General features: G+C 40.2%; 2 protein-coding genes across 13 annotated transcripts in view; both read right to left on the minus strand.

The window, feature by feature from the left end:
* Positions 1 to 52: 52 nt before the first annotated feature.
* LOC133476505 (uncharacterized) lies at positions 53 to 16893 on the minus strand. Of its 3 annotated transcripts, XR_009788068.1 has the most exons (9): positions 16708 to 16893; positions 16160 to 16295; positions 15215 to 16068; positions 14637 to 14732; positions 12157 to 12532; positions 5893 to 7446; positions 5205 to 5417; positions 4754 to 4818; positions 670 to 780 (listed from the first exon to the last, which is right to left on the minus strand). XR_009788068.1 is itself a non-coding variant. In XM_061769976.1 (7 exons), the coding sequence occupies exons 2-7, from the start codon at positions 16260 to 16262 to the stop codon at positions 464 to 466; spliced, it is 3300 nt and encodes a 1099-aa protein (XP_061625960.1). In that variant the 5' UTR covers positions 16263 to 16295; positions 16708 to 16892; the 3' UTR covers positions 53 to 463. The 3 variants fall into 3 exon arrangements, 1 of the variants encoding a protein (XP_061625960.1); XR_009788067.1 differs by lacking the exon at positions 670 to 780 and having other exon boundaries at positions 4635 to 4818; XM_061769976.1 differs by lacking the exons at positions 4754 to 4818; positions 5205 to 5417 and having other exon boundaries at positions 53 to 780; positions 16708 to 16892.
* An 89-nt stretch (positions 16894 to 16982) lies between these two features.
* The window catches only part of ctnnd1 (catenin (cadherin-associated protein), delta 1), a 40245-nt gene continuing 30027 nt past the window's right edge, over positions 16983 to 27200 (minus strand). For 8 of the 10 annotated variants that reach the window (XM_061769984.1, XM_061769981.1, XM_061769978.1 and 5 more), the window contains 8 exons: positions 26885 to 27012; positions 22880 to 23030; positions 22581 to 22776; positions 22287 to 22480; positions 21960 to 22007; positions 21717 to 21799; positions 19086 to 19140; positions 16983 to 18797 (listed from right to left, as the gene is read on the minus strand). In XM_061769984.1, the coding sequence (XP_061625968.1) occupies positions 18742 to 18797; positions 19086 to 19140; positions 21717 to 21799; positions 21960 to 22007; positions 22287 to 22480; positions 22581 to 22776; positions 22880 to 23030; positions 26885 to 27012 (911 nt within the window). In that variant the 3' untranslated portion in view covers positions 16983 to 18741. Of the gene's footprint in view, positions 18798 to 19045; positions 19141 to 21716; positions 21800 to 21959; positions 22008 to 22286; positions 22481 to 22580; positions 22777 to 22879; positions 23031 to 26884; positions 27013 to 27200 lie in introns of all 10 variants that reach the window. The other 2 variants (XM_061769982.1, XM_061769983.1) reach the window with 2 other exon arrangements.

Below are 27200 nucleotides of genomic sequence, written 5' to 3' on the forward strand. Positions count from 1 at the left end.
GTACTTTCCGTAAGGGAAGAGCATTAAATAAAAACAATCACGAAGGCAAACATGTAAATCAACATTATGTAATTAACAATAACAGCAAAATACATTTACAATGTTTTGTATAACACAGGCTTCAAATGAGTTTTTTTATTCAGTCTCGGTATGCAAAATGCTTTCAATCATTATTACTCCAACAGCCAAACATAACAAATTATATACATACAACAGAATAAGCAACGTTTTACCTGCTTTACCGGATTAGTAAATGGCAAAAATATTTACACAAAACTTTACACAAACAAAACCACTGACAATGGAAAAACAACAAGATATAAAAGTGTATTATACAAAGATGGTCACCCAACTAGACATCTGGCAACGGCGTGATATAGAAGTAAAAGTTCAACAACAGAGAGAAAATTAGGAATGACCACTTGTCACACAACAACAACAAAAGTATGCACACATATCAATGTCAGCCCATCTCATCTCCTGTCACATCAATTTCTCCCTCCTCTTCACTTTGTGTAGTATCAGTGTGGCCGAGTGCATACTCACATTGCCTGATGACAGGCAATTTTTCTGGGGAGGAGAGCAGAGCATCTACCTCGATTACCCCTTCTTGGCTGCTTTCTGGGCTATTTGGTGCACCAGCGGCAGGAGACGAACATGTACTGATCTGGGGGTTCATGTTGGGCTCCAAAGACATTTGATTTTGAGGACATGGTTGTCTGTCACTAGGGGAGCAACCTGGGTTACTATGTTTATTCGGCATCACAACAAAGTTCAATTCTGGAAAACAAATGAGAACAAGTAGTCAACTTCTTCACTGATGACTTTTGTATAAAAAACAAAGTTTATCCGCTGCAACAGTGTGCATTAGTTTTGCCTCGCAATCTATCATTTGCCCATATCAGTGTATCGGAGTGTATATTGATATTCCCACATACTTAATTGTTCCTTTGAGATACAGTTGATACACCAACACCAGATTCTGTATACTCTCGCTGGCTACCATCCAACAACATTGTTGTGCACATTACGGAAGGGTCATCTTCACTAGGTATTGTTAACATTACGTGACTAAAATACAAATTAAAACATTTTATTTCATTGTTTCCAACATTTGACGGCTCAGCTACACGTCAAAAATAAAGCCAGCTGTCTTTACTTGGTGTTAATAAACCAAGTGTGGCCTACCAAGAGAAATGAACAATGTTTTGAACCAATGTTTGACAAATTAAAAGTATATTTACACTGTAGGCGGCACGGTGTATGAATGGTTAGAGCGTCAGCCTCACAGTTCTGAGGACCCGGGTTCAATCCCCGGCCCTGCCTGTGTGGAGTTTGCATGTTCTCCCCCTGCTTCCGTGGGTTTTCTCCGGGGCACTCCGGTTTCCTCACACATCCCAAAAACATACATTAATTGGAAACTCTAAATTACTCGTAGGCATGACTGTGAGTGCGAATGGTTGTTTGTTTCTATGCGCCCTGCGATTGGCTGGCAACCAGTTCAGGATGTACCCCGCCTCCTGCCCGATGACAGCTGGGATAGGCTCCAGCACGCCCGCGACCCTAGTGAGGAGAAGCGGCTCAGAAAATGGATGGATGGATGGATGGATTTACACTGCACCAAGATGTCAGGTGAAGAAATTCATCAAAAAAACTGAATTTAATGTCAAATGTAAAGGAAATAATTTTACATCACAAGTAGGGATGCTAATTGACTAGAATTTAGTGATTCAGATTCCATTATTGATACTGTTTATCGATCTGATTCCGTACCAATTCTCATTTGGTGAGGGAATAAAATAATGTAAATGATATATGATACCATTGTCATTATATATGATAATACCAAAGTTGTTTCTGCATAGTGCTGTGCGATTTGGACATTTTCTATCCCTAAATAGATCATTTTATGTCACCATAATATATTTCCTGATAAAGTATTTTCCTTAAAATTACGTGAAATTAATGAAAATATTCTCTGATCTTTCATCCATAAAACACATTTCATATAGAAAAACTATAAAATTGATATGACATAATAAAACAAAAATAACCAGTGGAAAAATACCATTAAAAATATCTGGTAGTACAACCACCTTTCAAGGAATGTACACTGTTGTGTAGATTGCAAAGTGTAGGGCTTAGATTGGTCATGGCTAGAGAGTGAGGCACAAGGATGACGTAATAAAAAGGCGACTAGATAAGGAATTTTGCTAAACTGCAAAGGTTTTGTAAAGGGGAATGGTCCAAAATTCATTCGTATTAAGACAGAATGGTGTATTTTCTATTTTAGATAAACATATTGCTTCATATTTATCACATACTGAAAAATGTTCCTTGTTTGCAAACTATTGCAATAATTTCACAATGTATGCAGTTAGTCCCACAAAAAAAAGTCTAATTTTTGATTTGCCTGCTCTTCCTGTTCACCATTTTACAGTCTGACTTTGCTACTAATTGCACTACCATGTGTACCACTTTTTCACAAATAAGCATTTAGCGGAACACAGAAGCTTAATGCCACTCCAGTTGTAGAATTCAAGTTTCAAACAACATTTTAGGGGAAAAAAGGTTCCTTAAAGGGTTGCAGCAATTTTACTACCCCAAAAAAGTACTCAAGTAAGAGTACTGTTACTTGACAATAATGTGACTCAAGTAAAAGTAGTCCTCCAAAAAAATTACTTGAGTATGAGTAAAAACTACAATAAACTAATTACTCAAGTACTGAGTAAACAGTGAGTAACTTCAGATTTTTTTAACCACAGCATGAACACGAATAAAATAAAAATAAAATGTTTTTTAACTGCAAGGTGATTTCTCAAGTTATAAGTAGGTTGAAATATCCACGTTTGGGCAGTGCCAGACAAATACTACAATACATGAAAGCTGTTTTTTTTCTTTGTCTAAATGTAAACACGAGTAGTGCGGCGTTGCCTTCACAGTGACGACAACCTTTCCAAAATGGCCGCCACGTAGGCACGACAATCAGCCGGGTTGGCTTATCTAGTGTAAATACCTAAACCCGGGAAGCCCAATAGAAGACGACCTGTGAGGTCATGTGACTTTGTGTCGTTTGATTGGTGAACTAGACAAACGTCACTAGCGCTTAAACTGGATTGGCGCAAACAGCGCCCAATGTGCTGGAATGGAAGTCCAAGTCCCACGTACGAAATAGCTGCTGAATAAGCAATAATTGATAAATAAAAGTAGCGAGCGACATTTAGATCATTGAAACGTAAAAGTATCGTTACTTCTTAACAGCTGAAGCGGCGGAAGTGTTTTTTCTGGTGTCGTCAACTCCTGTGACTACAAAGCAGGTCCCGAGCGCACAGGGGGAACCTCAGGCCGATGCGCTTTCGCATATTAGTCCATCGCAGACTAAAATTCAGAAACTAGACTGTGCAATTCCTGGAGAAATTGCGTGTGAGTGCAGAAATGCTGATTGAAATCATGTGCTTGAATGAGGTGAAGATGTAGAAGTTGAAATGGTGTGAATCAGTTGAGAAATAAGGAAACTGTAGCTACATTTGTAAAAAATATATATATATAAATAAATAAAATAAAAATAGAAATTAAATAAAATCTGAATTTCTGGATTTTATTTGGAAAATTTGTAAAATTTGGGGAATGGGAGTGGTTCACACGATGGCTTGAATGAGGCGAAGAGGTTGAAGTTGAAACGGTGTGAATCGGTTGAGAAATAAGGAAACTAGCTAAATTGTAAAAATCTGAATTTCTGGCTTTTATTTTGAAAATTTGTGAAATTTGGGTAAATGGGAGTGGTTCACAGGATGGCTAGAGTGTGCTGAACACGTAGACGTTTAAACGGTGCGAATCGGTTGAGAAATGTTGAAGCAGGAGTCAAAATTGTAGAATATAGCCTAATTTGGAAATTTTATGGGTCAACAAGTGGAAAATCTGGTGAAAATGCTGCAATTTTTGGTGGGTGTGAATTTTTGGAATGTTGAAAATCGATCCCAAGGTGAATTGAATGAGCTGAACATTTTGAATTTTGAATGGGAACGACGTGAATGTGTTTTGTGGAATGTGCCATTGGAAATGAATGGGCAATTTTTTGGCGCAAAAAATGGTATTGTGGGAAATGTGAAAATACCTAAATGAGTAATGCCACGTGAGGCGTGAATTTTTTTGAACAAGTTGGAATAAACTGAATCGGATGTAATATGGCGAAGGAGAAGCCTGTCCAAAAAAGTGGGCGGAATAATAAAAATAAAGGTAGAATAACGTGTGAATGCTGTTGGGCAGTCACACAATTACATGTGTGTGTGGATGTGTGGAATGGATCTAGCTGCCAGCGTTCAAGGAGTACGAAACAGCCTAAGATGACGACAGTGACGGCTAGCTATAGAAACATTGAACCCACCAAAAGAAAGATTTAACCCTCTGCTTTCATCAGGAAAAAAGTACATTTGTACCTTTTACCGTTCTTTAGGAAACAGCAGTTGAACATAGGTGTTTCTTGAAAATACCCGTTTTCAAGAAAAAAGCTTTTTGTGAAACGATGCATTTCAAGCAGAACTTGCACTTTGAAGCAAATTTTTTTTTTTGCTTTTATGATAGGTCAAATATCTACGTTTTCCTACTAATATAACAACATAACACAAAAAAGGGTATTTTGATTGCAAAATAACATTTTATTTACAAGTATAACACATGCATTTTCAAATATGTACAGCTGTGTGAATGTGTGCGCGTGCGTGTGTGGGCATGTGTGGGTGCGTGCATGTGGGACCTTTGTGGGTTCCCAGTCAGCAGACGACCAGCCATGAACAGCCCCACCACTGCTTGATGCACCCACTGTAAACGATAAAAAAATTATTAGCATAAAAATTAAACATTGCTCCAGTATGAAGAACCACAAAATATTTATGTTGTTGCTACAGTGCGATAGGGAAAGGTGTATAAAAATGTTGTTGTTTTTTTAAATCCACATTAGACATCACACTGTCTGAAAATTACTGTTATTACTACTACTGGGAAGAATGACAATTAAAAAAAAAATCTATCCAATTCATCTAGCTATCAATGCTTGATGTTTTTGTCTATAGGATGCATGATTTGTAAACGTGTAGTATCGTAGGACAAACTGTCGTGCTTATTTGTGGACGTTGCTTGATTAAAAACAGTAACCATAGTAACCACTCAGGCTCGGGACGTTAGCTTTTAAGTTAGCAAATTCTTACCTCTTCCGTGACTTTCTGGGGGCTCACGGAGGACGCCCTGCTGCTCCTAGATGATAATCCGGATCAGGCTCATTGTAATCAGAGTCCGACTGGCCGATGGCAGTCCACGTTTCAGGCAAAGTGGATCGGGATATGGTCATGATCTCACCGCGGGCCTTCGAACGCTCGACGCGACCAGCGTTACGCCGTTTGTAGCCGTAGCGTCATCCCTTTCTTTTTTGGGAAAAGGACGACGATGGTACACGTCAGATGGGTCCTCACCGGATATGGTCTTCCACTGACATGCTGACAATGCTCTGGTCAAAGCTACTGCTGCCATCTGGTGTTGATTTATCATACTACAATCCTTCCCGAGCCTTAGATGTATATTGTGGAGCTGCGCCAAACTCTCTATTACAATTTTATATATATATATATATACACACACACACACACACACACACTGAAAACGTATTAATACGTCTTTGGCACTAAACGGATGGTTTTATGAAAACATTAAATACGTCTTTGGCACTAAACAATTTAAAATACACCTACCGTTAAAATTATAGCGCACTTATGTCTTTGTCAGTGGGTAAACTTACAAAATCAGTTGAGGGATCAAATAATTATTTCCTCCACTGTACATTCATTTTCGAAATGGAAATTAATTAACACATGGGAATGCACAACATCAAAAACAAAGTACCTTGTATCTTGGGTGTTTGGTCCATCTCAGCATGTTGAGCAACTGATCTTTTGACCACATCCTCTAAAGAATGCTCATCCCTTGAAGTGGTCCCCTTTCCTGAAGACCTCCCTGAGCCATGTTGTTGTAATCCTTCTCTCTCATCCGTTGATTTGTTGAGAACTTGATTGGGATTTTGACCAGTCGAAACACTGACATTTACAGGAGATTCTACCTGAAGCTGAATAAAGTCATTGTCTTCATGATTATCTCCATTTAAGACATTCTTACCAGCTTCTTGGCTTTCAGCTGATTTCTTTTTTTTTAAGTGTTGGGTCTTTACAAAAGTCTGAAATTCTGTGAAAGCAACCATGCTTTTGGGCGCACTGTCATCATCAGATTTTGCAGCATTTTTAATACTTTTCAGTGGAACAACCTGCTCCTCACCTCTTCCATTACGTATTTTTGGGCCTTTTCCTTTTATTTTATCACTCTTTTCCAAGTTTATCTTTAACAATTCCTCTTCCATTTTCTCCTGGATTTCACTCTTTAAAATGACTGGAAGGGCAGCCTTTTTTGGTGGTCTCCCACGTTTCTTCTTGAAGAAAGAGACTTTGGTGTTTGATGCAACTGTTGGACTGTGGACCTCAGAGTTTGTATCTGTGATACTTTGTGTGCATGTGTCACTTGGTGGCACTTGAGTTGTTTTCAGAAACACTCTGGTCTTAATGTGGCTTTGGCGCGTATTCACCAATTTTTTAGGCCCAGTACTTCTGGTTCTCTTTTTCAGATGGTCGTTTGTGGTTGACTGTTGATCATGTTTCCCTGAACAACTGGGTGGTGATTTCGGGGAACCTGTGGCCATTTTTCTTTCTTTTGCAAGGACGTTGTTTCGTGACAAACTAACTGAGCAAATCCTTATGTTTTTTTTACTTCTAAGATCATCACAGATTGAACTACTGCAACCTTTTGGATAATCAACACACACTTTCCTTTTTTTAGGCACTACATTACCATCCGTAGTAACACCTTTGTTATGTACTAAAGTTCTCTTTATCCTCTGGGGGTAAGCCTTCCTTTCAGCAGCAGTTGGACACATTCCCATCTTGTTTTTAATACACGATAGTGCACAGTTTCGGCTTTGCTGTGGTTCATACTCCAGTTGTTTGAGGCATTGCTTTGGCAGTTTGCTTTGATGTCTCTTCGATAAAGGTGGCCGTTTGTCTTCTCCATCAGAAAGTGGAAAAACTAGTAACGACTGTTCTGTGAGCAAGGGTCTTGCACAGCGAGAAGACTGATGCTCGTTAGTGGTTGCCTCATCAATTCCTACTGAAGTGAATGGCTCTATTGGTGAGAGGCATCTAGGAAGTTGCATATCGTTGAAACAAGTTGGAGAAAATGAAGACAAGGGCTGCCTCTCCTGGAAGGGTGGGTAGGTTCGATCATGTTGGCTCAGTCGATCAATTTGCCCCATTGAGCTGGCAGATGAGAGAGCCTGAAGAAACGGTTGCTGAGGCATTATCACACCACTAGGCTCAAGAAGGGGCACACTTTTAAAGTTGAGCTGGTTCTGAGCTGTAAAAAAACAAAACAAAAAAAACATTTGTAAAACATCAACGTTTCGATAGTTACTAACTGAAAAAGATAAAGTGACCTGAAAAGTATTGTGTGCCACCAACCCCAGAGCAGGTTAAAAATAATTCAGAACACAGAATGTTATCTGTAAAAGCATGCGTATAGTACTGAAAAGTTTTGAGACCCCGCACATAATATTGTTGCTCAGTTCAATTGATGAATATTAGAAATTAGTCATATGACTAAGGCTTTGTTCACACTTTAGACTTGTTACTGAAATTGCTTAATGTCATGATTTTTATTTTTTTTTAACTAATCCTGTTCGGCTGTTAGGTCAAGCAGAATGGTGAATCTGTATACTTTTTATGCCGGAACAGTTTTACTGTGCCACAGTGGAGTTTTTAAGCTGCCACTGTGGTTCTTTGTATTCTTATGGATATTTATTGAAAATTTCAGTGGCACAGAACAAAGTTTTGACAAAAGGAAGAAACAGTGAAAAGATAACTAAATAACAAAGACAAAAGACAGGACACTAGCTGTGAGAAAGATGAGGAAAAATTATTACACTATATCCCTCGTTCATTAGACATTAGATTTGAGTGTTGTATGGGGCAGTAGTGCTACACCTTGTGAAAGAAGGACAGGGCAATATAGGAAAGGACTGGACAGAACAAGGACTAGGACAGGAGGGGAAGCATGCAGCACAGACCCGGCTATACAACTGAAGTGTGGTGGGAGTGGCTATGTAAATTCTAAACATCTATAGAAACAGAAAGCAAGTGAAGGGAGACCCAGGAAGGTTTCATGGTTATGAGTTATATATTGCAGTGAGTGAGTGGCCCCACACCAAGCAAATAAGTCCCAGGGGTGTGTGCTTGTGGACACATGCAGATGAATTGACACCGTCTCGCATTGGACAATAACTGTCAGAAGTGACCTGAAATCTCTGCGCCTGCAACGCGGGGGCTGAGGACCCCACCTCACCAACCCGAGAAGCAAGGTCAGATGCAGGGGCCCACCTGAGAGCGACCCGGTGGACGGGATACCACCCACAACGAGGGACATGGGGTGGTCCAATGGCCCCACCGAAGCACACAGACACACACAAACATGCACACACACACACGCACACACTCACAGTGCCATGAAAAAGTATTGGCCCCCTTCATAAATTCTTATATTTTTACATAGTTGCCACACTTTAATGTTGAAGGTCATCAAACACATGTAAATATCAGAAAAATATAACCCAAGTGAACTTCAAATGCTTTTTTTTTTTTTTTTAAATGTTTTCATTTATTAAGGAAAAAAAATATTCAAACTTACCAGGCCTTGTGCAAAAAAATAAATACCCCCCTTGTTAAAGCATGAATTAATTGTGGCTAATCACAGTTTGTTGTTAATTTTCACTGATCACACCCAAGCCTGATTACCTCCAGACCTGTTCAATCAAGAAATCACTTAAACAGAATCTGTGCCAACAAAATCAAGTCGGACAAAAGATCTAAAAAGGAGTGGCCAGCCTACAAAGATTGCCCCAAGAGAACAGCAATGACTCATCCAGGTGGGCAAAGGAACTCAGAACAACTTCTAAAGAACTGCAGGCCTCCCTTGCCTCAGTTAAGGTCAGTGTTCATGACACAACAATAAGGAAGAGACTGAGCAAAAATGGCATCCATTGCAGAGTTCCAAGGCGAAAACCACTGCTGAGCAGAGGCTTGTCTTACTTTTGCAAAAAAAAACTCTGAATGCTCGCTCTTCACTCGAAATTAACCCAAAGGTGCTCCATCGGACGGAGGGCAGGCCAGTCAAACTCATCCATACCAAATTCTCTCATCCATGTCTTTATGGACCTTGCCTTGTGCACTGGTGCACAGACATGACAACAGGTTACCCGGAGGTGGCCCCAGGGACCCAATGACACAGTCACACCCTGATGGTGGTATGCTACTTGTGTAGCCTCAGCTGCCCTGGGGCAGTCTGACAGAGGTGTGGCTGCCTTTCTGCACCTACGGGGGCCTCCGACCGCCAACAACCATCCACATTCATAAATTATTAGACTTTACACCGATCTGATCGGCTTAATCGGTATCCGCTGAGACAGACAACACATAATGTCTGGATCAGACTACAAGACAAACTTGGTCTTTCACGATTGCACTATGTCAGACTACTGCAATAAAATCTTGTATTCCGATACAAACGCATCCTGTCTTTTACGATCACTGGGTTTATCTTGTTAACTCAAAAACGACCAGATACACTCATTACCACGGCAAAAACAATCAATCGCACGTGTATTATGTTGGTCAAAATAGAAGAAAATGGGGAAAAACGTGGTGGTGGTGGTGATCACCGGTGCTCGGGAGAAGACGTTCATTGAAGGATTGCTTGAGGTATGTTCACGTACTTTTAATATGATATGACTCGCAAGCAGGCAACAAAATGTTATGTAGCCTAGCAAGCTAGTGCTCGCACTAACGGTGGTATGTAAACATGCCGCCGTTCTGTCGAATCATGCTCTAAAGTTTCGGTGCGTGTGAAGTAATTAAATTACAATAAAGTAATTCAATTACAGTCAGTTACCACCCATTATTTCTGTCATGCTGTAATGTTGGTTTGACCTGACTTATTAAAATACATGACCTGACAAGAGAATATTTTTGAAGATACTCAGTATACAGAACACAAGTATATATAGTAAATGAACAAGTCATTTAAATAGACACATTGCTCCATCTTGTGATCGGATCAGTGATTGGTTTTTTTTTGTTTTTGTTTTTTTAACTCTCTGATCAGCCCCAAAAATCCTGATTGTGTAAAGCCTATACATTTTATATATATGCATACACACACTCAGTCGTGCTCAAAATTATTATTTTTAGCCATGATTGTAAAAAAATACTTTTTTTCATGACTGTCTGATAATAAATCATTTTCCTGTTTTAGGTCAATTAGGATTACCAAAATTATTTCTATTTGTTTATATTTGTCTATTTTGTTAATACACACACACATACGGTAGAACCTCGCTAAAACGGACCCCGATAAAACAGATAAAACGGACCGTTGGGATCACACGTGTCCAAAAATAGTTTCCATTTGTCACTTAAAATGTCGTTGACAAAGTCTGTTAGTTCCAGAATTGGCCGCTGTTGTTTACTGGCGATGTGGCGCAATGCAGACAGAGAATGAGACTGATTTATTTACGGGTCACAGATATACAGTACAGTACAGTACGAGTAGATCCAATTCCAAAAGACGTCCCCTCTTGTGCCTACGTGGCAGCCATGCTGAATGTGGACCATTGACGTGACGGCCATGAGATGATGGTTATATCTATTCTCTATTGTACGTTGAGTGCTGACAGATAGAGAGCGGAATGGCTGCAGTGTTTTGTGTGAGGAATATAAAACAAGTCTTTGGAGTCTGGAACATGTTATTTTTGGTTCAGTAACAGTTTTTTTGTCAAGTTCCATTTTGGTCACTACAAAGTTGACGCTGAGAGTTGGGTCAATGTGATTCAGAGGACATCATAGTTTTTATGGCACAAGAGCGGCAGAACATCCAGGCCCGCCTCCCACACTTCTTCTAAGCTAGCGAGTCGAACTGGGAGCACAAAATCACCCAGTCCTAGTACTCCACCACCTGGGTCAGAGGAGGGGCAAGATCAGGGCTCCAATGACTGGGTAAATGTACTAGCAACAGTAGAACCAAACATATTACAGGCACGGTACAAAAGAAACACAGCAGGGCATGATGTGCACGCGCTCATGGCTGACAACAAGGCGCTCTAAAGCAGCCATGCCAATGGACTATCTGAAGGGAAGATGCATTTTGGGGTACAGGCATAGCTATCTAGCTAAGTGCACATCACAACTGCACAGGATGACCGCTGCTGCAAATGGTGGCAATCAAGTTCTTACATGGTTGGGGTGGAGGGCACTCATACTAGACGTCAAACTGCGTCACTAGGCATTGTTCTAGCCACGGCCCTAAAACAATTTGAAAAACTGAAATTGTTAAAGAGCGTTTAAAGCTATATCTCCACAACTGACAAGTAAACTACACAGTTCTTTGAACATGTTTTCAGCAGTTAGCTTCAAACATGCATAACACATTTAAAACAAATCACTGAAGTTACTTTACAGGTTCTTTAAAAAGATAATCACCCTGAAAAATGAAGTTTAAATATTCAATGTTATAGCTTGACTCTCTGTTGTCGGTGCGAAAGAACATATGAGCTTGTCACTGGCAATACCGTCAATATCACCGTCCACTTTTTTTTGTCTTTTTTGTCTTCCAGCATTACATGATCTAATGATTAATTGACAATTATTCATCAATTCAGAATCTTTTACATCAGCATTGCGCAGCATCAAAAAAATAAAAATAAAAATAAATGATTTCTCACACCCCAACTAGTTTATATGAGCATCTAGTAACACATCCGGAAGATGAGGACTGACAGTTATCTAAATTAATCAAATTACTTTTCAAATCATGCTCTTTTGGCTTCAAAATCTGTTGCAACTTCAGTACCATGAATAACTCACGGGTATAGGAAATGTGATAATTGTGAATGAAATTTAACTGATTGCATAAATGTTGCTCGATTTGTGCCTGTGACATATGCAGCAAACTTTTTATAATAGCTACCGAAATAAACAAGTGTGAAATAAAGAACTGTAAAGGCTTGTGTCCCAGTACCTGTGCATGTTGACATATGGACACTTTGTTCCCCAAAGATCTGGTAACGCGGACTTTCAGCAGAAGGGGCGTCTGATAGCATCTTACTCTGCCCTGTGTCGTCCTCCGGAGCTTCCAATGCGGGCAGGATGTTCAGACCCATCATGATGTCCTCCAACATCTTCTCTATCTGCTCATCAGATTCTTCTGCAAGGCCCTGAGGCTGTGGAACAGGAGCCGATTGGAGCGTTCCATTTTGGTGTTGGGCAGTGTGATCAATGAAGTGATGTGATGGTTCAGATATGGTATTGGGGTGGATTGGCGGTTTAGTGGAATTGCTTGGTTCAACTTGTGCAATGTGGTTATGCGATGACTGAGCTGCACTTTGGTGGGATTCCTAGAAAGAGATGATCACCTATCAGACCAAATATACAGGTTGTAATGCATTCTATACATCAGCAGCTACACAGTTGTATTGAGTCATTAGCAATTAAATGAAGATATTGAACAGTGTAAATGTATTGTTTACTATGGAAGGAATTAAATGTAGTCAAATATAAGAATACTCTGTGTGTGTGTGTGTGTGTGTGTGTATATATATATATATATATATATATATATATATATATATATGTTATATACTGTATACACATATACATTATATATACATATGTATATACATATAAATGTAATCTATCAATCAAATCAATCATTCAACAATCATTTCTCAAACTATTTACAGGAAGTACCAACATAATGACTAACATTAAAATACAGTAACACAGTGCGCCTGTTCATGAAAAATGAGGTAGGTTTTATTCCTAATAGTATTCCTGTATTTATTATTGTAAGCCACTGCAACATTGTGCAGTTCAAACATTAACACTGTGCTTGAATATGGGAAAATATGTAAAATCAAATGTTTCTTAAAAATTAAATGCGATGTATAGTACTGTACTTGAAATTTGAATACAACTCAAATGTATTTGAAAAGTAAATGTACTGTACTCGATTTTATTTAAAGTTCAAACTGGCTGCATAATCTTCATTCTTATATGTTTGACTGAATCATGTTTTAATTGTCGTGAATTTTATTAGTATTTAATTCAGGGACTGTTTTGCGTACTACTCTTTGAGAATTACAGATGTGATAAAGCACATGAATATTTCTTGATATATGTGTCAAATAGTTACTTACTCACATTCCTGAACAGAAAAAAATGTTTTAGTGGTTGAATGTTATGGATGGAGCAGTTGCAATAAATAAGGAAATACAAAGTCAACAGGAAGAAAAGAAGGTGGGATCAAGATTATTTTATCAAAGAAAGCGTCTCCTAAAAATTGCAATACGGTATCTACATACAACACAAACTCGTGGGAAATGCCTGGTGTGAGTTTTCCCAGACTGGCGAAGTCAGTGTGTTTGCATTGCGTAAATTTCAGTACCCAGAGACTCGCTAGAGCACACATCTGGCCCGCCACATCATTTTATGTGGTCCGCGAAAGCAAATCAAAATGGCTCATTGTTTTCTATTGTAATAGCGTTGAGATATTGCAACCATTTTTTTGTTACCAACCCCCCTTTGAAAAGAAATGTAGTAATTGAACAATGTGTTTTATAGGCTTCTGATTTTAAAACTAGTTATTAATTAATTTGTTGTGTAATTAATTATATGTGATATTCCCTTTATATAGGTTCACAGTCATAACGGCCCTCAGAGGGAAGCCATAACTACGATGTGGCCCGTGACAAAAATGAGTTTCACACCCCTGCAGAGCCTAGAATCCAGGCTGCTCTCACATGTTTGTATGATGATATAGCCATCCATCCATTTTCCATACCGCTTATCCTTACTAGGGTCCCTCGCGGGTATGCTGGAGCCTCTCCCAGCTATCTTCGGGCGAGAGGCGGGGTACACCCTGAACTGGTCGCCAGCCAATCACAGGGGACACAGAAAGAAACTACCATTCGCACTCACATTTATACCTACGGACAATTTAGAGTCTTCAATTAACCTACCATGCATGTTTTTGGGATGTGTGAGGAAACCGGAGTACCGGGAGAAAACCCACGCAGGCACAGGGAGAACATGCAAACTCCACACAGGCGAGGCCGGATTTGAACCCAGGTCCTCAGAACTGTGAGGCGGATGTGCTAACCAGTCACTCACCGTGCTGCCACAAATGATATATTTAAAGAAGAATTTGTAGGTTGCGGTTAGCTTGATTTGTTTCAGGTGCATTAAAATGTGGGTGACATTTTGCACTGACACACAGATTCCCAAGCCTTCCCATCCGGCTGTTTGCTTTTGTCCACAAATACAGTACTTTACTGTCGCACCAAACTCCTTACCATTGTGAATCTACTGTCCAGTCCATGCCCATATACTGGGGGACAAAAGCTATTCTTGTGAATAAAACAAAAACAAAATCAACGCTTTTCTTGAAGGATTCAGAACCTAAAACTAAAAGTTAAGTGAGTCTCTAACAATGTATTTTACCTCAGACAAGGAGGCAAACACCGACACTGTGTCATCCTCATCTTGCGTGGACACAACCTCCCATACTTTTTCCTTTGTCCTCCTTCTCAGCTTCACCTGCAAAGCAGAATTACAATTACAGCACTTTATCTGTCCTGACTCAAGAGGACGATAAAAATGTGTGAGGAAGTCCCTACGTACAATATAAAGACAATTAAGACACCAATCCTAAAAGCCATCTGTGTGATTGTATTCATTTTGCTTGTCATTATGGAGTACTATTATGGGTTGTACATTTTTAACCACACCACTTTTCTGACACTGGAATCCCGCAAATATGTCTTTCTTCTGTTCTATCAAATTTGAAGAAAGGATCAAGTACATCTCTCTCGGTTGGCTGAAACTGAGCAAACAAGTGTGGATTATAATTTTAGTCATTGGTAGCAGAATTGTATATTTAATGCTCAAATATGTAGTCATAAGTAGATGTTCCCAATGTCATTCAGAAGCTACAACATACTTTAAGTTGAATAGTGTTTAAAAAACATTGTTGATAGTGGCAAGTGTTGCAACATTTTGACATAATTTTCTTAATTTACCTTAACAGAAAATTGCGTTGACTCCATCAGTTTCATCTTGGCAAGGTTCTTCTTTGCTATACTGGCAACTGCAGGCCTAGTCTCTGCTGAATTGGCATTTTTGTCTTCTGGCTTCTTCTTTACTTGATCTCTACTTGTCTTACTATTGCCCTTTGTTTGCGTCAGCACATGAGTACTGCCAACAGAATCAAAACATCGATGCTGAGGTCTCTGAGAGAAGGAAGTGTCAGTGTCGGAACTGGCGGTCCAGTGGCTGGACACTTCGCCATTTGACATTGCATTTGTGATCAAGACAGAAGATTGGTGTGATCTTGTCACACACACATCTAATGGGATGTTTTGGGTTGGCCATCTGATATGCTCTGGAGTTAGAGGTTTAGTCTGATTTTCTAATGGCGTTTGTGTACCTGTGGATACGCAACTTTTCTTTTCCACTGAACGATCTGTATCTTTCCTTACTGCCGTCTCAATGTGTACTAGTGCATCTTTTATTATCCTGCATTTAGCCTTCTCTCTGCCTGCATTTGTAAACTTGCAACATTTACTAAAACTCCCAACATGATTCTTCTGGAGTTCCTCGTCCATTGTAGCCTCGTTTCTCGGTCTTTCTATGAGGGGTGTGATCCCAAACGTCCGGACTGCATCCATCAAATCATTCTGCTCCACGCTTCCCTTTACCTCCAACTCCCCTGAGTAGAGTAGACCAACCAGCTTCAACAGGGTGTGGGCCTTCAAAGGCTGAAGCTGGAGCTGACGTTTTTGTCCAGGTGGAGGATATGGTGTGGCCAACAGTTTCTGAGACAAGTAAGGGCTAAGAGCTGCTAGAACACAGCTATGGGTGGGTACAGAGATACCTTTACAAGACAAAGATGGATACAAATTAACTCACTTCAGATTTAAGCTTTAAAGTTAATTTCAAAGAGAATTATACCCTGTGTGCCTCACCATCCGTTTGCAAAAGTGTATCACAGAACTGGGCGCTGTTTTGTTGTTTCTGGAGTTCTCCAAGAAGCTTCATCTCGTAGCCCCGCAAATGGTAGTGCTGCATGTTTCCATTGGCATTGGGAGCAATGAAGTGTTGCTTGCAAACAAAAGCATCCACACAGTCAGTCTTCTACTTGCTCGTTTGGGCTGATCTGATTACATTTGAAAACCATAAAATATGCTAAAAACATTTAATTGCCAAACTAGAACATTGGCCTCTCTTCTGATCAGGCGGCAGTACACACAAGGGCGCGTTAAGGTCCTTTCCACGTGGTCTTAGTGGGAACATTTAAAATTAAAAACGTAAATATTAAACTTTTCAAACGCTTTAAGTGAAAATCAGCCGTGGCTTATCTCTAAGAAACTAAAGCAAAAATTAGGCCCTCTCTTGCTAATAGCAGATTTCAGGCAAACATATGTAACAGGACCAAAGCACAAAAGTATGGTGAACTAAAAGCTTAAGTGGGGTCTATTGCTAACAGCGCAGCTAGCATTAATGCGTGGCTTACCAAAATTCTATTGTCGGTTGCAATTTTTTTTCGCCACACAACGGAGTTGTATCCAAAACGCAATCGCTATATCGAAATTGACACAGTTATGTTCAATATCTGTGTTGTTATCGTGGGTTCCGAGTTCGTTAGCTTCCTCCTAACGATGGCGCCACACGTGTCTTGGGGTAGGCAGGTGCAGGTGACGTCATAGCGGAGTACTACAAGCGCACAGTTGGCAAGGGTTGGAAGGACTATTTCTACAATTACAAAATAAACACAAAGTGGAAACCAAGCAAAAATCATCTTTTTTTATTAAAAACAACATTGCTAGTAAGTCATTCATAAATGTGCAACTTTAAGAGCCAAGGCAGATATTAAGGTGTCGTCCATAATCAGTTTTCAATGTTAAGGTTCCAATAGTAGATGAAGACGGATCTTTCTTAAGCTTGTAATTAAGACAAATGTTTTCAATCTAACAAAAACTGATTGCATATGCGTTCACCAATGCACCCAAAACAATTAAACCCAAATCAATATGAAAAAAAATACATAGCCATAAAATTAACAAATATTCTCATGTGTGTGTGTGTGTGTGTATCGTATAAATGTGCTTTAACTTAGGTTTTTTTTTTTTTTTTTTCCCTCCATCTAACAGGAAATTTCTGGTCTATGCCTCCTAAGAGAAACCAACACAATCCCTTCCAATTTACCATTCTTTTTGTCAGTCCACTATTCAAGGCAACTTGAAAATTCGGCAGTTGGCATGGAAAAACTGAAGCAAAGGGAAACATCACCTCGTGCTTTTTTTTTCATTATTATCTACATCTTACTTTGCACTAGTGTGTGTTGTCCTCTACAGAATACGCACAGAACTTGAAAATGTGGGCAAAAAAAGACAACTTTCTTCTCGCATGTGGTGTTCTGTAGACTTACAAGGCAGGCAGGCTATGTGTTTGTGGCGCACATATACAGAACACAAGAGTCTTGTTTTCGAACCACATTTAACAAAAATCAATGCTTACTCAAAAACAGATGTATTCCATGAACTGGGAGAAGACAAAACGCCAGCATTCCATATAGTGAGACAGTGATTGACTAGCCACATTATGGTTTGACACACCCATCATACCTGTCCTGAGTATTCAAGGCACTCCAGTTGGCCCACACAAACACTGTTAAAAACAGTACTGTATTACACATTCAGATTATGGACTTGCAAATCAAAGAAATTGCCTCTGATGAATTACAAATGTAAGGGATTTGCGGTAGATAGCACGATATATCAGACATCACAGGTGAAGACTTTCATAGGATACCCCAAAGTCAAAACCTACACCCATGTATATTGATATCAAATACAGAAACTGTAGAATGCCCCTGCTTCCAAGGGATGGACTTTCACAAAGAAAAAAGCTGTACAAAAAGCTGATGACTGCTTCATCAAAGTTGTTAAAAGGAGAATTCAGCAATGGCAGTTATAGTGGCGGCATTGTCATTTGGCACATGTATACGTGATACAGCACAAAGCAAAAACAGGAATAACCACTACAAAACACAAATCCATGTATCAGAGTCACTCAATCAACAGTTTCTCAATGGTAACAAATCTTTCTGTAGTCCACACCCATTAAGGGGGGGGGGGGGGATTACACAACCCCTAAATTTCTTTTAAACAAATTCATGTACAATTTCCCCCAAACGTCATGTTCCAATCCCAACTGTCAGACCTGAAATAGAGCATTAGTGTTTTCCAGGCAAGTTGTAGTGTATGTAAGCAGAGATGTAGGGTAGAAGGGTCTTTATCAGAGTCTCTGACTCATTCTCGTTGTGTAGTTTAGGGACTTCGAGAGTAAAAAGTGGTCAAAGTGTCACAATCTTGTTGTCATAGAGCCACATCACTTTTCCAGTTTTTTGGGTGTTTCATTGGCTTGTCAGCTGCAAAAAGGAGGAATGTCATGAAGATGTGCTGCAAAAGCATGTAGAGGACAGAGGAGAGTAAGAAAATGGTGGTGGCTTGTCCCCTTGGTAGTGTTCTGGTCCCTCTTTGTCAGTTCAGCAAGGGCAGTGGCCAGGAGGATGTCGCTTTGTAATGCACACTATCAGTTTTTCTGTAAGGGGGGGGGGGGGGGGGGGGGGGGCAAGAATTAAATCATTTGCCAGAAATAATAATTAATAGAATCACAGCAGATATTTTAGGAAATAATCAATCATGCAGCTAATGACAACTATGTCACAAAATTATAGACAACTTTGGAGAACACTGTTGCTACAGTACAATGGAAGCATACTGGTGACACCACGGGAAAATTAAGGCCATGCAGTGAGTTGAACGCAGCTCCCCGTGAAACAAACATACCATGCGCTGACATGCAGTTGGACAGTGGGTGTAGCCTAACCATCATAAGAATCCAGTAGAGGCAAAGAGGCCCGACCCGCCCCAAACCTCACTCCCTGGGAGATAAGAAAAAAAAAAAGAAAAAAAAATGTGTGGCAGAAAAGGTCACAAAGAAAATTAGTGGCATAAAGGAACAGACAGAAAGCAAGGAGCAAACATTAATAACATGTTGTGAAAACAATTCAAAGGTTTAAGAGACAAATGTGTACATTTAAGAAATAAGGGTGTCAAAAATGGAAAAAGAGGGGTTACAAAATGTTAGTTTTGAGTTTAATTCAGCACGTTAAACGACAGCAGTGAGTCATGTGCCAGACAAATATATAATCAAGTGCTCCTTGAAGACATGCATAGACATGCTTTCTGTGGGCGTGTGAGCGCATGTCCCTTCTCACAGTAACGTTCACCGCTGCTAATGAGGGAACTGATCGCTGTATCGTGTGAAAATATGCAAACTCAAAGGAAAGTTTGCATTATTACTGTAATGGCTGCAAATAGCTACAAATCTCATGTGATTTAGTTTAAATTTCCAAAGAGCCCAAGGTGTGATATTCAAAGGTCTACAATTCAAAACGATGTAATTTACTTTTTTAGGTGACAAAAACCCTTTAAACTTTGTGTGTCCTCTTCAACAATGCTGGCTAATGCATAATACTCTGCATCGGCATTACTACATACTCTCCACTTCAACAGGATACACTAAGTCATATTTTACAGTTCTGACACCCCATACCAGTTCATTTGTTCCTGGCGTGAGTGTAAATAGTTTTGAAATAAAACCGTTTAAGGGCCTTAAAAAAAGTGCAGATTATTAATGAATATTGACTCAAATAATGTCACTTGAAATACCAACGGTGTATGTAATCATTGTTCTAAATCCCTTAATTAGGCCTTTAAATGGTAGCTAAACGTTACTTGCCATTTAAACTGCAGTGATGTCACTTTAACTTATGCCTGCCGTGTCTTTGTTTGCACACCACGGAGAACACCTGATTTTGACTAATTTAAATTTCTCAATTACAAAACAAGTGACAATAAACAGATGTTAAAGGTCCCCTTCCATCAGAATAATTTTTTTCCCCATGGTTTTATGCATAATGTAGGTCAAAATGAGGCTGTGACATGGTTTAAGGTTGACGTCTGTGCGGTTTGTCGTTTTAATGCAAAAGCCTTTGAACACCAAAACCGCTGAGAAACAACAGGATTTGAAATCGCTGACAATGTGACGTAGTTTTGGTAATTATATTCATATTACACCTGACCACTTCGTGGCTGCTACCCGCCCAGTCAACTCAGCTGAACGGCAATATGGCATTTCCGGGTTTTAAGCGACAGTCTCAGCTGCTGCAGAGCCATAAAAATACACTCTATAAATTATAGCGTACATATGTTGTGTTTAACAACAATATTTAACTATATTTTAAATTTTGATGCAACTATGGTGGATGAAATAGCAAAGCTTGCATACATTGTCGCCAGCCATGGTCGTCGCGGCCACTTCTATTGACATGAATGGGAGTGTAAGACAAGCTCAAACTAGCCCCCTTTTTTTGATTTTCACCCAACTCTTTCTCGCACCCTTGACGAGTGTGCACACACCAGCGGCCCGCTGGCAAGGATCGAGGGGGTCGAGGCATGTCCCACGCCTGACAAGAGAGCCGCCACGGCAACACCGGCCCCCGCACCTCGAGGCATGTCGGTGTGGTGCAGGTGATGCAATTCAATGCCCGTTCAGTGTGTATAAATCATTGTGAAGCACAATTCACCAAGCGTTTGATTGATGGCGCACTAATAGTGAACGTAAATTGAGGATAGAGGTACAGTAGGTGAAAAATCAAAAGAGGGGCTATTTTGAGCTCCTCTTCACTCCCACACATATGTCAATAGGCGTGGCCGGACGACCATCGCTGGCAACAATCAATGCAAGCTTCGCCATTTCATCCACCACAGTCACATTAACATTTACAAATATAGTTAAGTATTACTGTTAAATAACATATGTACACTTATAGACTATATCTGAATGTGCGTCCCATGTGTATAAATAATTGCCTCGAGCAAACTCATGGCACTTCTATTAAAGGTTTAAATTAAGGGTGCAGAACGAACATTCGAAGCAGAACGTAAGGCACGAAAAGAGATTTACGGTTTTTATTTATTAAAATAACATTACAGCTGACAATGAAAAAAGGTCATACAAAGATGACTATCATATTTCTCTATGTAAGCATGTTAACTGTTTATTTTCACTATATAGCAAACCCAACAGTAGCTAATGTAACATTCAAAGTTGGCTGTGGCATGAGCAGATACGTCTGGAAGTGACTCCACACTGCACGCAGTCTTGTTCAACTGAACGAGGCATCGAAGGACGTGCTATCTTTCTAGCAGACGCTGTGATATGTACCAATCAGACCCAAGCGGTTTTCCATAATTAAATTAGGGAAGATGAACGATCCAACCGTCTCAAATGCCAGGTGGAAAAGGCCAACTAGAATAGCTTGAAAAACGAAATTTTTGGCATTTCCAACCAAAATTATAATGCAAACCACAAAAAAAAGGACATCAACGATTATTAAAAAAAAAAATTTTAAACGCTGATGGAAAGGGACCTTTAAAGTTTTGGGCCTTATACCTGTACTGCATCTTTATCATCGGGCTCGATTGTATTGTCCAGAGTGTTCCTTCTCCCTCGCTGGTCCAGTGTGGAGTAGGCGTCTAATGGGAGTAGCATATTCAAAACACCAGTAAGTGTGTCTGTAATGGAATGTTGTAATGGTAAAACCACTGGTTTAACCTCCAAGACATGCAAGTATCTAATCACCATCAGTGAGATACAAATTGGTTACGTGTGAATGCCTTTTGTGTTAATACTCGCCTGGTCCCATGTCATTCATTGGAATAATTTCTCGTTCACCTTTGTCACCTGAACAAAGATACAAAAACAATGAGCGTCGCAGTCTTTGGTACACAAAAAGCCTTCAGTTCTTCATGAGGCAGAATTCATAAAAATATAAGGGGAAAGACACAAACCTGTGGCACTGGAACATATCCAGTGTTTCATTTAATTGGAAATGTAAACATATGAATAGGTGTGACAACGAATACAATGTACATACATTAAATTTTGTGTGCTAACAAAAATGAAGACTGAGGGCAAATAAGCAGTACATTTGAAAGGTCTCTTGAATTTTTGCTGTTTGACCTTTATCTATGAGAGGCACAGTGCTGTCCTCATATCCTCCATTGGTCCTCGTGTTGCTGCTGGGAGGGTTAAGGTTCACCATGAAGTCTGTTTTTTTCCATCCATCCTTCTCCAATGTGCGCCGCAGCTCCTTGTAGGCCCATACAGTCTGCAGTACCAGCCCAGCTCCACGGACTTCCCTCTCTGAACGATTGCTGGTGATGCCAGGGTGAGAAAGCAAAAGGGTACTTAAACACACAAACAAACCTGAGATGAGAAATTCCCTGCTTGCTACAATTCTATGAAGACACCTACCCGTCCTTATTGATGAGGACTAGCCTCTCAATTCCTTGTGAGGCCCTGAGAGTCTTTGCAGCCTCCAAGCTAGAGCCCAGCACCTCATGAAGCGTGCTCAACACAGACACCACTGTTTCTTCTGACAGCGCTCGCACGGGCTGACTCTGACCGCCACCAGGAAGGTTCGCCACTAGGTGAGGCACTGCGTGCTTACCTGGCAACATACAAGCAGAACAACACTAAAATGTGTTAACTGTGTTCTGTTAAAGTTCAATGGGAAAGTATATATTATTCAAATAGGGAGCTGCACGTCTCACCCAGTAGGTCTCTGTTACGAGCATCAATCGCCAGGTTGCGGAGGGCTCCTGACATTGCTCGAACCACTCTGTCATTGCCGTGAGCCAGTAGTTCAGTCATCATGGGCAGACCTTTCTCCTGGCGTAGCAGGGCACGGATATAACGGCCATACTGCACAAAAACAGATACATTTTTATTTTCAAAACCGGTTGGAAGAATTTAGTTACAATATCAGCATTTTTCTTCACATAGAGTAATAGTCAATGCAATGGTGAGTCTGTGAGATGCACACTTTTGTATTATTTAATGGTAATACACAAAATGGTATTAGGCAGAGATTAACTATAACAATCAATAACAAATTGTGGAGTTAATCCTCATTACTCTACAAGACTATAAATTGGACCCTCCACTTATAAACAACCTTGTTTATACAACAACCAAATCCGGTTACTCACAAAATCGAGATGAAAAACACTTCTATTTCTGTACAGTGGAACCTTGATAGAACGGACTAATAGGGGCAGGGGGTCGTGCGATATAGTTGATTACTTTTTTCGCGGTCTAAAACGCCCAGTACAGTACTCATCATAGGCGAGACGCTTTCATAAGCCGCGCTTCCAAGTTCCAAATCAGTTGCCAAAGGCGAACGGCTTGACAAGAACATTTTACTGCGCCAAAAATAGCATGTTCCGGACTCCAAAGATTTGTGCTTTGTACTCCTCAGAGTTAACGCCACATCCATGCCACTCTCTTTGCTCTAGGTGCAATACATAATAGATTTATCCATCGTCACACAGCCACCACGTCAATGGCCCACATTCAAAATGGGCACCACATAGACGCGAGATGATCTATTATTATTGTATATCTGTGACCCGGAAATACATCACTCCCATTCTCTGCCTGCATTGCGCCACCGCGGCCAATTCTGGAACTAATAGACTTTGTCAATGGCATTTTAAGTGACAAATGGAAACTATTTTTGGACACATTTTTCAGTTCCAACGGTCCGTTTTATCAGAGATCCGTTATATTGGGGTGCGTTTTATCGAGGTTCCACTGTACTAATTTCAATTTGTAAAACGTCTTGGCATGGACACGCGGAAGGATCAGTTGCAGATCTTGTGCACAAACATCCTTGCCTATGTGCTTCATTCAGTCACTCAAGTAGGCTACTGTATCTTTGGTTTTTGCTCTTAATAAGCTCCCAGAATGGCTCCAAGAAGAGGAAATCTGCTAGCACCAACTCATATTGAGTGAGCACGCTTCCTCCGTTTATTCCACGCAACTCAAGTCAAGTAAGGCCACCATCAAATTTCATAAGCAAGTTGTGTCAAGTCATTTTTTGGTTCAAGTAAGTGATAAGGCCCGGTACACACACAAAGACAATCGGCCTGTTTTTGTCCCGATTTTACCTCTTCCCAACCAAGCACGTCAACCGCCAGACAATCTTAAGTCTTACAAGATTATCCTATAAGATGGTCCTTAGGTCTGACTTGTGTTAAGAGTGGATTCATCCCGATTTTAGTGTCAAAAACAGGTTGGGGCCGAAAATCTTAAGCAATGAACCCGTTCAATATTTACGATGAAAAGCCTTCACGTGTGTGGGGGAGAGCAGACGTATCCAGAGTCATGGCATCGTGAATTGTGACGTGGAAGGGAATATAGCCAATCAAGAAGTACCCTGACTCAAGAAAAGGAAACGACTGTAAATAAGAATAAGCATGTCTTACCCGATGTCGTTTTTTTTGTATAAAAGCGGGCTCCCCAGACGGCAAGAAGTATTTTCCAAAGCAAGTTTTTTTTTGTTTTTTTTTTGAGGACAACGCCATTTTATAAGGCTCCCGGCCCCGGCAACCTTCGGGAAACATTGGCGCTGCTTCTTGGGTTTTGTGTGATCACGCAAGACTTCGAGTTCGGCGTTTGCACAGAATCGTTATGAGTGTCGTCTGCTGTGTTGAGATTCTCGGAGCACAACACACACGACGACCAAAACTGTTGAATGCACGATTCTTTTATCTTTATGTTTGGGGTCTGTAGCAGATAAAAAAAATCTTGTAAGAGTGGGAAAAATCCTTGTGTGTACCAGGCCTAAGTCAAGTCATGCAATCTTGCTCAGTCAAGTGTATTGGAGTGATAAAATGTTTTTTCACTTATAACACAAGAAAGTACATTTACAGGTCTAAAAATTTAATGCACATACAAAAAAATACATTTGATGAACAACAGTATTTTTTTTAGCGTTTGCATGAGTGGTTACAGTTTCCAATGTATCTCACACTTGTGATGATAAATATTGAAATATACTGTATGTGGGAGTAAACGTGTAATCATCAGATTTAAAAACTACGTTTTTGGTGCCAATCTGTTTCCCATATAAAGTAAATGGGTGAATGAGAGGCATTAACTATGTGCACATTGTATGGTGTCACTTTACTTCACTGCCCATGCTCGATCATCACGCCTCGATGGGCATTAAAGACAATTGAGCATGAGAAAAATTACCAGAAACTTGGTGAAACTTGCCCCCCCCATTGTACTAATTTAGTGGTCTACTTGATTCATATTTTTCTAAAGTAACAGTAGGCTACTCTTCCTTAAGGCCTGGTACACACAAAGATTACTCACATCATCAGACAATCTCACAAATGCGAAGAAGAAAAACTTCTGGATATGCACCGATGTTTCCCAAGTGTTCCCGAAGGTTGCCGGAGCAGAGTCTCCTGTAAAATGGTGATGTTCTCAAAAAAACATCTTGCTTTGGAAATTAGTTCTTGCTGTCTGAGGAACCCACTTTAGTACATAAAACGACATCGGGTAAGACATTTTTGTATTTATTTACGGTCGCTTCCATATTACTAGCAACCTTTTATTGCTCACCGACTGTTTTTCTCAATGTCTTTATGTCTCAAAAGTATTCTCTGTCAATTGACTGTCTGTTGTCTTACTAGAGCAGCTCCAACTACCGGAGACAAATTCCTTGTGTGTTTTTTTGGACATACTTGGCAAAATAAAGATGATTCTGATTCTCGGCGTCATGACTCTGGAGAAGTTGGCCTTCCCCACACGCATGAAGAGCTTTGGTGGTACATATTGAACACGTTCATTATTTGAGATTGCCTGCCCCAACCTGTTCCGGACCCTAAAATCGGGACATATCCACTCTTAACACACATCAGACCAAAGGACAATCTCATAGGATGATATTCTAAAATTTGAGATTGTGTGGCATATGAAGTTGCTTGGTAAGGAAGGGCTAAAATCAGCACAAAACAGGCTGATTGTCTTTAGATGTGTAACGGCCCTTAAGTATAATTTTTGGCTACATTACCCACCTCTGCCCGTAACTACCCATCTCAAATGCAGCACATCTATATCAGAATGCAACGCGAAAGTACCATTTCATTGTTGGATGTGAAGGCCATCATCTGGCTTGGCATAGCCATTAAGAAGGTACACAATTTGTAGTCACTCAGTGTTAGGAAGGGAAGAGGATTTATTTAGCCCATGAAGTCTCAATAACACTGTCACCAGTGAGCTCTCATATCGTGGATGAACGTGGATCCTGGGCAGACATTCAATGGCTTCATACTGCTGGCTAGCTAAATGTAGTAGTAGCGAGCTTCCGCAGAGGGACTGCACTACAAAGCTTAAGGTTTTTTGTTTTTGTTTTTTATCCCCCCCCCTCTACTCGTCTTTGTGTGTACCTAAGTTACGTTCCTTTTGGTGTTGAGAAAAACGCTATACATATTTGCCAGCCATCTGTATGGGCAAGCTGTAACCATTGCACACGTAACCAGTTAACTGCATTTCCATTCATTTAAATAGGAAACGTTACCTCAATTTGCTCACGTTTCAGGATGCAAACCGGGTAACGGAACCCAACATTCCACTTTATTTCACAAGGTCAACACTTGACAAATGGAAAAGCATGTATCTTTTAGTTCACATTTCTACCACTTGAGAGCATAGCTCCATTTGTGTACAGCTAGATGAAATAAGCGCTTGTTGAAAGGATGTACCGTCCAGCGTCCAGCGCACAAATTCTGAACAGCTCCTGCTGAGGCCTCCAACACGGTGGGGTTCTTAGACTCCTTGAGCAGAGAGGTATAGATGCGGACCACCTCTGGTTGGAACAACAGCTCATAGCCTACAGGGCAAAGAGGGAGGAACACAGTAGCACAACAGGTAATGAGCTAGGAAACAAAGCTACTGAAATCAGGGAGAGGAAGGCAGGACGACAGAACCTACAAGTGCTAACAACTAGTACTAGGAAAGATTGAGTTGCAATTCGGATTCACTCAGGATTCTGCTTGAAAAAAAACAAAAACAAATCCT

The sequence above is a fragment of the Phyllopteryx taeniolatus genome, chromosome 4 (assembly GCF_024500385.1).
Source record: "Phyllopteryx taeniolatus isolate TA_2022b chromosome 4, UOR_Ptae_1.2, whole genome shotgun sequence".
In the NCBI taxonomy this organism is placed as follows: domain Eukaryota; kingdom Metazoa; phylum Chordata; class Actinopteri; order Syngnathiformes; family Syngnathidae; genus Phyllopteryx; species Phyllopteryx taeniolatus.